Source organism: Gallus gallus, chromosome 5 (assembly GCF_016699485.2).
Source record: "Gallus gallus isolate bGalGal1 chromosome 5, bGalGal1.mat.broiler.GRCg7b, whole genome shotgun sequence".
Classification (NCBI taxonomy): domain Eukaryota; kingdom Metazoa; phylum Chordata; class Aves; order Galliformes; family Phasianidae; genus Gallus; species Gallus gallus.
In genome coordinates, this window is record NC_052536.1 from 30,991,054 (window position 1) to 31,006,554 (window position 15,501).

Here is a 15,501-nt window from a genome sequence, read left to right on the forward strand (position 1 = left end):
ACAGTGTTCATTTAATCCTGAAATAATTTACAACTTATTCTTGGACCCTGTTTTAAAGTGCAATCTATATTATTTCAAGTTTGTGCTCTTCAAATTAGTTTTGGATACACAGACTACTCAAGAGTTTTTATCCTTACATATACCAAGGCAGAGTAGTGGATAATGAAAAGTGTGGCATCTCCTACATGTGCATCAAACAATTATATTCTGCACATGCAGTTGTCTTGTTTACATGGTGGCAGTGAAAGCTGTAGACTGGTCAGTGAATGCCACTGCTTTGGAGGAAAAAAAAACATAGAAGGAAGGGATTTGGTGAGTATATAAATCAATTTATACTAAATTTGTTCAGCATGTAAAATAGCTTCTTCCTGGGCACCAGTCTGCAAAAACAGTCCGGGAATATGCAAGACTAAACTTTCTTTTTCCTATTTAACAGTGAAAATTCTCAATATCTAAAGAGCACTCTGAATTACAACCATGCAAACCCACTGACAGGGTACACTGTGTGCATTTTTAATATGAAGCTTAATTTGAAGATGAGGTTGCAGTGTAGCACTGCAACTGAAAATTGCTTAACAATACCATTGATGTATGAGCCATAAAAAACCTTGCTAAGCTGTCCCTGCAGAACTCAGAGTAATAAAAAGGTGTTCTTTTGCACTGAGGTGAACAGACATGGTTGACTGAATCTAGGGAGCTGTTCTGTTAAATGAGAAAGTGCCATTTCTTTCCTGTCAGTACAGGCCTATTTAAGGCTCTCACAAATTTAGTTAGCACAGACTACAGGATTTACTGAAACATACACATTACAGCAAACAAACCACAGCTACGTTCAAAGCTTTCAGTTATATTCTGTGCAGAATTCAATTTACATTTGTTACAAATGTGGAAAAAGACTCAGAAACTATTCTAGACTCACTCCTACTTTTCAGAGAAACAAACAAAAAAGAGCTCAGTGAAAAAGGTCTGAAAGTTATCACCTTTGTTCCTTTCAAAATATCAAGATGTGTATTTCTATCCATATCTAGCAGGATAAAAAGCTTAAGGCTTTTCTCTCCAATTTCAATTGAGTTTTAACTTCAGCCACCAGATTAGGTCTACAAAATCCTGAAGTACAGGCTGAGTGTCACAATGCATCCGTTATGAACCGATGCATCTTCTCCAAAAGATTTCTCTTTCAAGTGGAAAGGACACACACAGGGTCAGATGAATTCTCTGGGTTATCACTTGAGAGATCCTTGGATAGGCTGATTCATTAAATCATTCAAAACTGATTCACAGTTTGTCCAGCTATGCCTGTGTCTTTCCATTTAAACAGTTTCAGAGAGCAACAAAAGTTGACTGTCCAACTTACATGCCAACTAATCTGTCATCAAATGTTCATTAACCTTTGAGTATCTAAGGGGGATCTACAGGAAAGAAGGGGACAGACTCTTCAGAAGGTGATAGAACAAGGGGAAATCACTTGAAGCTCAAAGAGGGTAGATTCAGGTTGGATGTAAGGAAAAAATCTTTTACAGTGAGGATGGTGAGGCACTGGAACAGGTTGCTTAGTGATGTGGTGGATGCCCTGTCCCTGGAGACTTTTAAGGTGAGGCTGGATAAGGCCCTGGGCAACCTGGTCTAGCTCTGGTGTCCCTGTTCATTGCAGGGGAGTTGGGCTAGATGGCCTTCAGAGATCCCTTCCAACTCTAAGGATTCTATGATTCTATGGTAAACCCAACTGCCATTATATTAGAAGAAGCTTTGGTAATTCACAACTCAATTCAGAAGACATTATGATAGTGTTAGTTTGATCAATCAGTACCAGCTGGATTTGTATTTACAAAACAACAACAAAAACAAAACAAACAACCCACAACAAACAAAAAGAATCCATATAATTATACCTAATTTCCATAGTTGACCTAACATTAAATTCTTGATTTAGGGTATAACACATTTCAGGAAAGAGATTTCTAGTTTCCTTCACACAAATGTAAGGTCATTACATATGTAAGAATCACCAGTTTTTATAGTTATTTTCAATACAGAAAGCTATAAGAAAAAATTAGGCAAATTCTGAAAACAACTTCCAAATCATCCTTAATAATCCACATGTCAATTCGGTCTAGCTTTTGCAACATTACAGGTAATTGACTAGCGGTTCAGTGAGAGGTGTCATTCCAAGTTTGAATTTGCAATAATAATTATGAAAATGATAAAAATAAAATGAATTTAGATAAGTTCTGGTTTCCTGATACAACAGAATGTCAGGTTCAAGGGGTACACATTATTTTCAGGTATTTTACACATTTTATACTTCAAACCAAAATACAGATAGTCATTTTGTTTGGCAGAAATAGAAAAAGGAAACTACAAGTTCAGCTCTGCAACGACAGTTTTACTGCAAACATGAAATGGATCAGTGACCTCATCTCACTTGTCTATTCAACTTTCCCCTTATTTCAACTTTGAATTTCTATATTAATGCTGTCTATATAAAATTCAATTGTTAGAGCTGTTTTTCCTCTTATACCACCATGTATCCCCTCAAACACATCATTTTTCCTCAGAAAATATACTAGCCAGTATCTCTAATGGACTCCTCCTGGCCTGAGCCACTCCATCCACTCTTATTTACACTGACATGGAAGTTCAGCACCATTTGCAACAGCACCTTTCCTGCGACTCTCACTATTTCCTATGTACTTAAAATTGTTTCTAACTCTTGTACTCTGGTTAGATATCTTACAAATTCCTTTCATAATTTTCTTCAGTTCAACATCTTTGTCCAACAATAGACAGTCTTCCCGAGGTTCCCATAACCTCAGTTCAGCCTCTCCAATTCACTGCTCTTTGGGATTCTCTAGCAAGAGCAGGCCCTTCTTATACCAACAAATGCTGTTGCAGAGCATAATTATACAGTTACGTATTCTGACAGTGTTACTCTTGAGATATGGCTTCTCTCTGCTGCTTCCTACAGAGGTTGCCTTTAAGGTATTTCCCAAGCTAAGGCTAGCAATTTTCACCTTAGCATTTTTTATACTTAGATGCAAAATGATAGACACCACAGACCAGCCACTGATATTGGCATATGCTGTTAGTTACATGTTCAACCATTTTTGGTTGACTAACCCTCTGTTAGATTTCTCAGAAGCTGTCTGAACACTGAGAACATATCTTAACCTATACTTTTAGAGATCCTTTATTAAAACTATCCTTTACCTCTCTCACTGCCTTACTAAGTGTTCCACCACATACAAAGATGGAATTAAAGATGAGTATCTTATTATTATTAGTTTGGGAAGAAAAATCTTCTAGTGCGAAGACTGCTATTACCTTGGAAAGATATACAACCATACATAATAAGGCTCTTTCTTTTATATTACTGAACTATTATTTAACAGTCTTTATAAGAAAGGATCTTTATGAAAATAAAATCAACACTCAAAAGTTCTGTCCAGCATGACTTATTTCTCTTCTCATATTCCTGCAAACACTTAACATTTATTAGTTTGAAAAGAATACATTATTATTATGTAACATGTAGATAACATACCAAAATAACATTTTATCAAACAAAAGCGAATCAGAATTGTGTTAGACACACTGACAGTAGGCAATATTTTCTACATACAAGGCCTACTTGTTAAGACTATTAAGATTTTAAAACAAGCTTGGCATCTTGCAAGTATTACAGAATCTTCCTTCAGTCAAGTACTAAAGAAAATTGAAATAAAACTCCTGTACCAAAGCAGTTTATTTTGTTAACTAGCACCCCTGTAAAAATATATCATATATATCTGCTGCATGTTAGCATTTAAGGTGTTATTTTTTCACAAATACTTCAGCATTGAAATTTGACATGCTAATTAATAAAATTCAAAATGCCAGTGTAGTAACATGTATTTTATTCACATGGCTTAATACAAAAGCCATTTGAGCTTATTTTTTTTCCCAGTAACTTTTTTTTTTAAAAAATTGTCTTACTCTTACCTATAAGTAAAAATAAAAACAGAAATGTACCTATTCCAGTAGCTCCAAAACTGGTCCTGCAAGTAGGCTTGGTGGCTACTTTCATCACCAAATGAGGCTTTGCTTTCAATCCAGTGAATTATGTGTCCTTCAACAGCTAGGGTGACAGCAAAAAAAGTGAACTGCAAAAATCAGACTAAGCAGTCTTAAGAATGTGTCTGGGAATACCCTGTTTAGCTCCCAATCTACCACATTATTCATGCTTACAATAGAGTTATATATGTGTAAATACATTTTTCAAATATGTGTATAGATGATTTAAAAAAAATATCACAAAGTATTTTAATGGGTAATTATCTCAAATAAGTTTAATTACATCTTGTTCTACATAATTGCCTTTCTTCTTAAACACAAAGAATGTAAAGAAGTAGACCAGAAAAAGAGACCAGATTAAGGTGCAACTGCATTTTACTTTCAGCCTTACATTGCTGGAAAGGAACTGAAGACTTCTGGTGATTATCAAGAACAGTTAGTTAAGCTGCTAAAGGTAGAAAATTCTTAGCCCAAAGTAGAAGGTGTGAGAACAAGAAGAATGGTTATCATAGATATATATCTGCTTCCTGACTTTTTGAAAATCAGTAATGCTTCAGCAGGAAGAATTTAGGAATAAGAATGGCTGTGTGAAAGATCTGATTTGGAATTTCTGTTTCTGGGATTTGCACTGATTGATGTCTTTCCTTATTTCTTGCAGGACTGAATTTGCAATATTAATAAAATGCCCTTTTTTGTTTGTTTGTTTGTTTTTTGGTGAAAGAAAGTCCTGTCTGAAACTGACAAACTAATTTTGCAGAAGAAATCATGACACTCATTCAAAAGGAACATCCATTCTCCAAAAGGACAATGTGGGATATCAGTACTGATTTAAGGAAGTCTTTAAAAACTTTTTAGAAGGCTCTCATATATATATTTATTTATCTACTAGGTAAGAAAGTCAACTATGCTGAAAGATTATATCTGAAGAACTGCTGAGGATAAAAATTTTTAATAGCATGCACTCAATTCCTTCTACCATGAATGAATCAGTTATCTGTAAGAATTCCTTCTCTTGTTAATATGAAGAACAAAAAAGGTAGTCAAGAATATGGCTTTCATACAGGGCTTCAAGCCTTTTTATTTTCATTAACACATACTTGTAAACATCTGCATAGTTGTGTTGTAAACAGATAAAGAAGTCTTTTGGAATGAAAGGCAATTTACAAAAGCTGATTAAGAATCCTTTACACTTGGATAATGTTTATACATGGTCAAACTAGTAGGTCATCTTACCTCCTTACTTGACCTAAAGACCAGAATATGTAGATGAACTTAGGCATGACCTTTATATCTACTTTTATTCCTTCTTGCTTCCTGTGATGTAGGGTTTTTAAGAAAATAGAGAACTACTCTATGACAAACCTTTATACAATGACCTAGAGGTATAATGGTATTACTTTAAGACTGCTTTGAATTTGATTTGGTCTAAAAGTTAAGACAATTACAGGTATTTCACAGTTCAGTACACAAAAATAGTGGTTAGAACAAGTTAGATTGAGTGGAGATTTGTGGATTCCTACTATTGCTTATTTTTTCTATTTTTATTTTTGTGATAATGAGACTGAAGAGGAAACATTAGTACTATTATCTGCTTGCATTTTGGGTAATACCATTCTGACCCAATGTAGATGATCCTAAAATTACTGAGTAAACACAAAAAAGCCCAGAGAAATATTTAGTATCCTGTAACATACTTCATATTCTTATGTCTTAAGTAGCTGTAATACTTTAGGATAAACACTTCTATACAAAATAAAATAATTATAATTATTTTCAAAGACTTACCTACTGGTACTTCTAAAATAAAGTCTGGTGTTTTGTCATAACCCTTTGCACGAAGCTGATCTTCGGCTACACAGAGAGAACAAGACCTATTGTTTATAAAACTCTTCTATTAAGTAGACAGCAGTATAATTAATTTTATTTTAAATAACAGTGTAAGAATTACTAATGCAGTCATACATATCTTTCTTATGCATGCAATGATGTGTCAGATTAAATGAACCTTTGTAGAAAACCTGAAGCATGGATATAAAAATGCTTCTTTGTCATCCCTGCATTTTTATGTCTTCATTATAAACATCATTAATTCAAGCTGTCATACAGTATTTTATAACCTCCAAATATTCAAAATAAAGAGATAGATTCACTGATTGAAAGAAGAGTTTCCTCACATTAGGGAGCTGTTGAGATTAATCCTACCAACACCACAAATGTAGATATATTGCAGCTGCCTTCATGGCTTTATTTTAATGTTAACACAAAGGTGTTTAAAACAAACAAACAAAAAAAACCAACAACCACCAACATGACAGTTCTTCTCTTCCAGAAATCTATTAAAGAAGAGGGATGTCATGATTCTAGCTTCTCTTACTGTAAAATTAATTAAACACATAAAAATTTAGATATTTTCTTAACATAAGCTATACAACTCTACTGCTTCTGAATTAAATCTGAATGTTTTAAGAAACGAGTAAGAAAGAAGAGAGCAAAAAAAAGGATGCTTCCTTTAAAAAGGAAAAAGAGCACAAAGCAAGCCCTCACTGTTTTTTAAACTATTGTCCTTGATTTCCAATACCATTACATTGGTATTTCCGAAACACCATTTCTCCATTAGATTTTGGAGTGACCTGGTCATTCAATTCCAGGCATGGCTTTCTGTCTTCACCGAAGCTCAACTAATGGCACAACCTAGTAACAAGTAAGGCTGTGTAGCCCCTTAACACCTACTGGGCTGTTGACATTGTCATGCATCCCATTCGCCTCTCTACACCACCTTTGATTAAAATTAATGGTCCATTCTCACTGTTGGGTAGCTTATTTCCAATCCATTTATCAGGTTAGGACAGTAGTTTCATGGCCAGTGTTCAGAACTCAGTTTTAGAATATTTTGTGCATATTCTGAAAGGTCAGCAATTTGAGTCCAAGCAACCTTTTAATGACAAGAAAAATATATACACGTAGAAATAAAAATATTTTAATATTGCCTAAAGCCCTCCTTCCCTTTCCTTGTTGAAAAAAAAAGTCCAAAGTCTTTTTTTCAAGACAGTGAACTAACTAATACTGCAAGTAGGACAGCAGTAATTCTGAAAAGTTGTACGTTCAGTTAAGTGCAAACTACAATGGTGGATTATTCTTTTTGACAGCTATAGTATTTCTTTTGAATTTTGACAGCATTTCTTCATAGTAAACACACTGCACTTTAAATGCAGGTCTCTGGAATGGAACACTAATTTATATTACCTGGTCAGCTACTAAATTTTCATAGGATCTGGAGCCAGTCTTGACTGTTGGCTACTTTCAAACTTTGATTGTTAGATATATGGACAAAATATGCTTAGATTAGCAAGGTTCTGGCTTAACAGAACCTATGGTCTTTATGCCACAGTATAAAAATGAATGCAATTCCTTTATCTTGAAAAAAAACCAACCAAACAAACCCAGCTTTATCAAGCTCTCTTGCAATTATTTAGAGCAGTAGGAAAGGAAAGGAAAACAAGATATCCCCACTGAAATTTTAATGTAGGCAATACACAAATAGTAATAGAAAGTTCAGACTTTTCTATCATATATAACAAAATTCAGTATCAGAAATTTAAGGAAATTTACCTTAAACAAAAATCGCTACACTGGAAACCAGGGCAGATAACATGTCCTGACAGGTCAATTTGGAAGATGTTTGAAATGGTGTTTAATACTCTTCACTAGACTCTTTTTTTGAGGATGTCTGAGTACTTTTGAAATTATTTGACTCATGGCTTGGAACAGAGTATGATTTCTGTTTTAAATTTTTTTCTGAACGTTTTCACTTGGCTTTTCTAAACAGTTTGAACTAGGAGAAATGGTGAAAAATACATTAAAAAATACCTTTATTATTGATGTAAGTTGACAATAATGTGAAACAAAATAATTGTATTTTACTGTTTCTTCAATTGTTTTGAACTTTACAACTTTGGAAAAGAAAAGAATTACAGAAATTCACCCAGATCACCCTTTGAAAACATTTTTTAAGCCCAAACCCCATCAAAAGAAAGAAAGTACAATCTTTTCAGCCCATAAGTGTTTTAGGTTGGTACAGAAGTCTTAGAGGTATCATTCTGCACACTTCCAAAGATTTTTTAGCTTTCGTATGCATCAAAATAATGGCTTAACAACTACTTGAAAACCAGATGATGGCAGTTCAAGCTCTTCATCTTAGAATATGAAAGTTACACTGAAACAATCCTAATTTTGCTCACATATCAGTTTGTATTTCCAACACATCTAGAACTTCATCTTTACTTATACTCAATCTTGACCATTTAAATTTGAGCAACCTGGTCTATTGAAAGGTGTCCATGCACATGGCAAGGTTTGCAATTAGATGATCTTTAAAGTCCCTTCCAAACCAAACCATTCTGTGATTCTGTGAACTCGTCATTGTTTTTATACTAGCCTCTGGATATAACAAAGAAACCAAATGTTCTTCTAATGGTGCATGAATATGCAGCAACTGCACATTTTTGATTACAGCAGAAAACACCAAACAGATTTCATGATTTATATGCAGGCTACCAAGGGACATCATGGTGGCAGCCAAAGAAGGTTAAGATTCTAGAAACCTCAGTTAGATATCTTCCCATTATTGCTAAACCTTTCCTAATATATTCTGGGGTAGGCAAAGACATGAAAAGATTGAGTCAGGCCCTTTGTAAAACCTAGAAATTCCTGGCAATTCAGCAAGGCAAGTGAATCAGTGAGGAAGGGAAGGTGGTCAGCCTATTTTGAGAGGATGCTTTCATTGATTATATAAATCTCAAGCGAAGCACTAAAGACATGAGAACTGTTTCTGACGTAGAGAGGAAGTTATGAGCTTCTCATGAACTATGCATTACTAAAATGCAAAACCCATCAGTTTGCGCAGGTTCCCAATCAATTTCTGGGAGAATCTGGAGGTGTTACTTCGGATCTGTAGGCTTTGAAAGCTATCTGCTCTAAAAATTAATCATCTCTCTGCCCTTAAATGCTGTCAAGCTTTTTTTCTTCTGTAATATAGTCTCCCAGGTGAAAATGACTGATAGAAAGAACTTATTATCCTAGGAGAATAGTATACTGGAGTAATACACTAACATGAAATAGCAGCAATAATTTTGTTTCTTTCATAAATGGGTTAAAAAGTAACAGAACTGTAAGTGCAGCAAGCTAAGTCCCAAGCTACCTCCAACACTGGAACTCCATCTTACCCATAGGCAAGCCTGAATCTGCTAACCTATAGGAAATACTGCCATCTCTACTGTTTTCCAGAGGTTTTCTTTAAGTATTAAGTAGTTTGTGATCTAATTTTTGAGAAAAATTTTACTACAAGGGTTTCAGTAAGGTTCATCTTACAGATACTTAGGAAACAGATGTTTCTCTCTCTTTTTTAGTCACACCCAGAACCTCTGAGACACATCCCATAGAAAGAAATAATAAACCAGTTAACATACCTTAAATCATGAATAGATGATACATCACTATTCAAAAAATCTAAACAATAAATTAAACTCCCTCATTTATATCTTTTAATGCTGACAAGTTAACCCATTATAGACATTTTGATTTGACAGTACAAATTTCTTAGAGCTTATTTCTAAAGACAAAATTGATGTTTACCCAAGGTTATGAATCAACAAAATTTAAATCTGATCTGTGTACTATCCAAGCTCGCACAAGCCAAAAAATGATAATCACTGGGTTGAGGATCCATTAGTGAGTCATCTAGTCCATTCTCTTGTATCATGACAGGATTGATTTCATTTCCAGCTCTGATGGATGAATGTCAAGTCTAGCCTTGAATTTTTCATTGAAGGTGATTCCATAACCTTCCCTGGCAGCTTGTTTTATACTTATTGTGCCTAGAACAGTTTAGTATTTTAACTCTCCAATTACAGCTTAAGTCTATTATCTCTTATCTTTGAGCCATGTAGGAAAAAATATCTTCTCACATTTTTGTAGTATAATTTGTAAGTTTGTATGTAACAGAAAAATAAGTTGTTCCTTAATCATATGGACCAACCTTTTAAAAATCTCAGTAGTCTTCCTAATTTCTTCAATTTGTTTAAGGTTTCCAAAATATTATCCTGAATCTATTTTTACTGGTAAAACCAGTCATATCCCCTAATTATACAAACTTAGTACAACACAAATCTTTAGGAAAGACAGGAATTCACTTTAATATTATCTAATCACATAATGAATTCAAGATTTAGAAGTCAGGTTTATAATCACAATAGGAGAACTGATCCTTTAAATACTAATCATTGTTTTAATGGTACTAATATACAAGAAATGTTGTGCAGGCTAAAAGGAAAACAACAACAACAACAGAAAACAACTTCCTAACTAATTAATCTTTAAAATAACTTTAAAATCAGGGACTTGCACTATTTGGAGGCAGTGGGAAAAAATCCGCAGAAACTGCACAGAAAGCCAAATGAGCGAATCTTCTAGCAGTTCTTTAATACATAAAGCATTTGGAAGCTAATATTTCTTATGGTTCCTCCTAAGTCTCATAGATTATGGCTAATATCTCATGACACCAAAAGTAATACTGCAGCAGATATTAAAGCATTTTTTTCAGCTACTTATTCTATTAAATATTAATTGCAAGCCTGTGCATGTACTGTATATATAAGGTATTAGGTAACTGAGTTCCTGCTCAGTTCTAAATCAATAAAAGATAACATGTACAGCATCAATCACTTTTTACTCTTTTTTTACTACCTAATACAAAGAGCACTGAGGCTTATTTTTTTCTTAAGTAAACAGTCCCGGAAATCTTTAAAGTTAAGGATTCACTGGCTAGCCTTTATCATTGATTCTTACCTATAAAAGAAAGATTTTTTTCCAAAAGCATTTCTCTCAGCAAGACTTCATGCTCATGTCCAATAGCACTGATCGCTTTAAGTTAAGAAATGGAAGATTACTTTGGAAAATAACCAATGTCACAACAAAAAACATAGGTAAAGTAATTCATGAGAAAATTTGTTGGCCTTCACTTTCATTTCATCGTAATTAATGATTTGAACACTAAGTCTACAGATTCCTTACAGGGATCATCAACATATATTTTACATAATTAAGATCCATTACTTATCATTTATTCTGTACACATAAGAGTGATAGTTATATTTGTACTATTTTTTCTCTCAAGATTTAAAATAAAGTGTAAGCTTAAAACCTTTAAGTTACTCCTTAATGGTTTATGTATCAATTTTCTAATTTAGTAAAGAGTGAAATAAACTTTTTTCCTTTATATTCTGAAATTGTTAGGTACTTAATACATCTGAAACATCTTACTGCAACAAAACATCTTCTTAATTGATTTTTCAGAAGCGTGAACTTATGTCAGGGAAAGATGAAATAATATTTTACAGTGAAGTCCTTTTCACTTCACTGACAGCCTGTTGATCCAATGTGCTATTCTTAGCAATATGCAAAAAAGTCACTGCTGAAATATTTTTAACATATCCATCTAGAGGTCAAAGTTCTGTTCTGGAGGCTTTTAAGGAGAACCTTATGAAACATCACAATAAAGAATCTTACATTAAAAAACAATTAAATTCTTTGTTCTGTTTAGTGTAACTTCTTCAAAGGTAAACTACAGATCATCTTACCATTACAATTAATTACTTAAATTATATCAACATTTTATGCTGAAGAAGAAAAAATCTAATTGCAAGGAATTGTTTCATACATACAAAGTTTTAATCAATTGAAGCTATATATTACATTAAACTATACTAGCAGTTACAGAACAAAAATGTGGGCAAATGAAGAATGGCAAAAATGTAAGAAAAATATCACAAGCAGATTTTATACTGCACCATAAGCAGAAACACTTAGTCTATAATAATACCTGTTATTGATGTATGGCAATGACCATGAGGCAAAACTTGTAAATAACCTCACAAGCCATCTTCTATTCATGCAATCTAGCAGCCTAGTTTCCCGTAAGCATCTGAACTATTACTGAAAAATAGCCTCTTGGCATTTACAAAGAGGTTGACTTCATACTTTAGTCCATGCATATACGATTAGATAGTTATATTTAAAATCAATATGCAGTCCTTCAGAAGACATTATGCTTTTAAAACCTTAACTTTAAATTGATTTTTAACTATTTTATGCACCTCAAAATTAACATCTAATTCAGCAACATACTTGAAGATAATGCACTCACACAGTCAAGTATTAGGCTTTTCTGTACCAGAATGGAATTGAAAATCTCCCTCATTATTCTCACTGATGTTGCTGCATATTCAATAACTTAACTTGAGCCATAATCTGGAGAGGATAGGGAAGATTACTTAGACTGCAGAGAAGTTATTCTTAAAAATTGCTATTATTATTTTTAAACATGACATTATAAGAAGACTTTGCCAGATTGTTCATTGACAATAGTACCAAATTTTGGATTAAAAAGTAATGAACAACTGTTTCAAAAGTAGAATTTATTAGATTAATCCACTTTCAGAGAGCCATGTTTAATGTTGAAGACAGTCTCACTGAATACTTAAAAACACAAAAAAATCCCAAATCACAAATATAATTAGAACTCTATCCTGCTGCTGTTAAACTTAATGGGAGCAGGACTGTAGTAGATACCATGTGAATATTTGGAGTGGAAAGAACACATTTTAAGAGATAACCACCACATGCATCATTACTACAGGAAGTGCTTCTCATGCATAACTAAACATTATTGCTTGTTTCCTATTCTACTACTGAACAGTGAAAGCTAGATCTTCAAACTGGATGCAGAGATTTATGGAAGGATTCTCTTTGACTTGGGACAAAGCCTATGAATTTGAAACTGTTTGCTCAATAACAAATTGAAATAGGAGAGCTACTTATTTGGGACTTTATTAATACAAGTTTGAGGTTACAAAAATAATTCCTATAAAATTTGAAATAAATACTTAGTCCTGAAAACTCAGTGCTGTGTGGAGTTCCCCCAGTAGCCTCACTGGATCCTGAGGATCTCTAATCAGTTCAACACTACCATAAAAAAAGAAAAAAAAAATCTCACAAAATTCAAGCTACATAATGCTTCTTTTCTATATCACTAGAAGGTTAGACACATTTTAGTGCTAGTTAGACAACATATCACAGCATTTGAAAACATTCTAATTAAAATTCATATTCAAAACAAAGCAATGCCGTGAAATCCGACACTATCTATGCAACTTATTAATTTAATCACAGGTTAGTTGAGATTGGAAGGTCCTTCAAGAGATCATCTAGTTCAACCTCACTGCTTGAAGCAGATTAAACTGGTTTTAATAGAAAACCAGATATGACTTTTGACTAATCAAAGAGGTTCGATCAGGTATATGAATGTGTAGCCACCAAACTGACACTTCCCATACTCCATCAGATTTTTTTTAAGCAGTGTAAGAGAAAGCTCCGCAGTGACCCTCTAGCTGATTGAATGTAAAACAGAGGAGTATGAAATGTGTTTTGTGAAGCAGAACTTTATGTCAGGTTAAAGCTAGACACATCTCTTCCACACAGTCTAAGCTCGTCAATTGTGCACCTAAAATTTTATGGGAAAGGATACTGTTTGATGCAGTCCACCAGTGGTCCATAACAACAGTCATTCACAGTACACTGCAGACAAATAAGAGAAGTAGTATAGTGATGGGCAACTACAAAACCATTACAGTTAAACAGTATCTTAAAAACAGTAATTACTTTTCTTCAGAAAGGCTATCAGATGCTGTTCAGATTTAATCACAGAAAACAAAAACTGCATGCTTTTATTCACTATAAAAGCAAGCTATTAAAAAGTGAAATGTTCCCCTCACAAATATTGCCTTGCCATTTATGGTGCACCCTGACCTCAGTGATAGTTTACGATGACAGTAATTAAATGAGGTTTAAAATCTTTTACTCTGCTAGGCAGATAACAGCATTGCCACAGGAAAAAAAAAAAAAAAAAGAAAAGAAAAAAAAGAAAAAAGAAAAAGACAACTGTGATTAATACCTGATAGATCTGATTTGCTAGAACTCCATCTGGAATCTGAGAAGGATCCCGTAGCATACTATTTATAAGAGTTTTGGATGCTAATGAAAAAAAAGAATAAAAACATAAAATCTGTTAGATTCGTTATCCACTTGGCATGAAGAGAGACATGCTTTTATTAAGGAAAATATTGACAATTTTGACATTTTTTAGAGTTAACCAGCCAGCAACAACAAATTGCATTTATTGCAATTTATCCACTCTTAAATATGAAGTCTAAAAAGTCTTAAAACATCAGAACATTTTATTAGCACAGAGTGAAAGCAGGCCCTTGTTTACTTATTCAGTTTCACTGGACAGTTTGTGCTTCAGAAGCATCATGTGGCTCCTAAGTAAATGGCTTGATATAAACAAAATGTAACTCAAAATAACCTCCATATCTTATAAGAACTTAAAGAATACATAAAAGCTCAAAATAACCTTTAAGAATTATGCTTGGTTTGAACAATCTTAAGTATGTGATTGACTTGATGATTTCAGTCTAGCAGTTCTCAAATGTATTTATTTGTACAGTGTCAACACTTCTATTTGTCTGTATTTAAAAGTTGTCAAAGGCTTTTTGTGGTGTTTTCAAATGTATAAATCAAAGACAAAAGAAATCATAGGTTAGGACTATTTATCAGTCTTCCATTCACTGCTACCAATATCACAATGAAAAAGAAATAACATAAATCAGGAGATGGCTTTAGTTTATTTTCAAATGTGAATACAGTCCCTTGAAGAGCTGGCATTCTGTTTTACCCACAGATGCTTTATTTGGGTTGGTTGCCTATACCAATTAATTCCTAAAAGGAGTGGAAAAACTTTATTCTACAAGAATGCCTTCTAAAAACATCAAACATTTCATTTTACAATTTCTCAGAGAAAAAAATCAACACTGCTGTGCAAGCACAAGCTGCCTCATTCTTGGGAACAACTGCTGATAGAGTTCAGCTGGTGGTATATTTACACCATCAAATCCCTAAGAGTAGGCCGGGCTTGGGACTAGCAAGGTTCCCAGCTTTGCCAAAGATTTCCTGTGTGACTTCAGGCAAATTCCTTTAACCTGTATGTGCTTCAGTCCTGTAAACAAAGATAAAAACATTTTTTTTTCTGCTTCTCCTCTAATTTTCCATGACTCAGGGTCAAAGTTTTGTCACTCCCTTCAGTGACTGAACTGGAAGGTGCAGATGATATGTCATGAAAGGACTTGTGGAAGCTGTGATGTGAAGGGACCCTCTATCTAAGCAGTAATGCCAGCGGTGTTAGTATGTGTAGAGGCTGTGCTGAAAATAAAAGAGATGGTGATTTTAATCCTCTTCCCAGATGTTGCCTTCTAGAAATATCACATTCAATTGTAAGTATAGTGTAAAAATTGAAACAGCATGGAAGTGCTACGGTTTTTATGTGCGCAATAAGGTCCATCA

At 33.8% G+C, this 15,501-nt stretch overlaps 2 protein-coding genes across 11 annotated transcripts in view; one reads left to right on the forward strand and one right to left on the reverse strand.

Annotated features, from left to right (window-relative positions):
- LOC107053500 overlaps nt 1-15,501 on the forward strand; it is a 115,936-nt gene that overhangs the window by 100,018 nt on the left and 417 nt on the right. For 4 of the 6 annotated variants that reach the window (XR_005860252.2, XR_006939347.1, XR_006939350.1 and 1 more), the window contains one exon: nt 4,709-15,501. This exon is cut by the window's right edge and continues 417 nt beyond it. The gene's annotated coding sequence lies outside the window, so the exon portion shown is untranslated. The remainder of the gene's footprint in view (nt 1-4,708) is intronic. The other 2 variants (XR_006939349.1, XR_006939351.1) reach the window with 1 other exon arrangement.
- CDIN1 (CDAN1 interacting nuclease 1) overlaps nt 1-15,501 on the reverse strand; it is a 115,517-nt gene that overhangs the window by 54,704 nt on the left and 45,312 nt on the right. For 3 of the 5 annotated variants that reach the window (XM_015287347.4, XM_025150728.3, XM_040700972.2), the window contains 5 exons: nt 14,057-14,136; nt 13,631-13,680; nt 10,894-10,961; nt 5,836-5,901; nt 4,009-4,114 (listed from right to left, as the gene is read on the reverse strand). In XM_015287347.4, the coding sequence (XP_015142833.1) occupies nt 4,009-4,114; nt 5,836-5,901; nt 10,894-10,961; nt 13,631-13,680; nt 14,057-14,136 (370 nt within the window). Of the gene's footprint in view, nt 1-4,008; nt 4,115-5,835; nt 5,937-10,893; nt 10,962-13,630; nt 13,681-14,056; nt 14,137-15,501 lie in introns of all 5 variants that reach the window. The other 2 variants (NM_001031200.2, XM_025150727.3) reach the window with 2 other exon arrangements.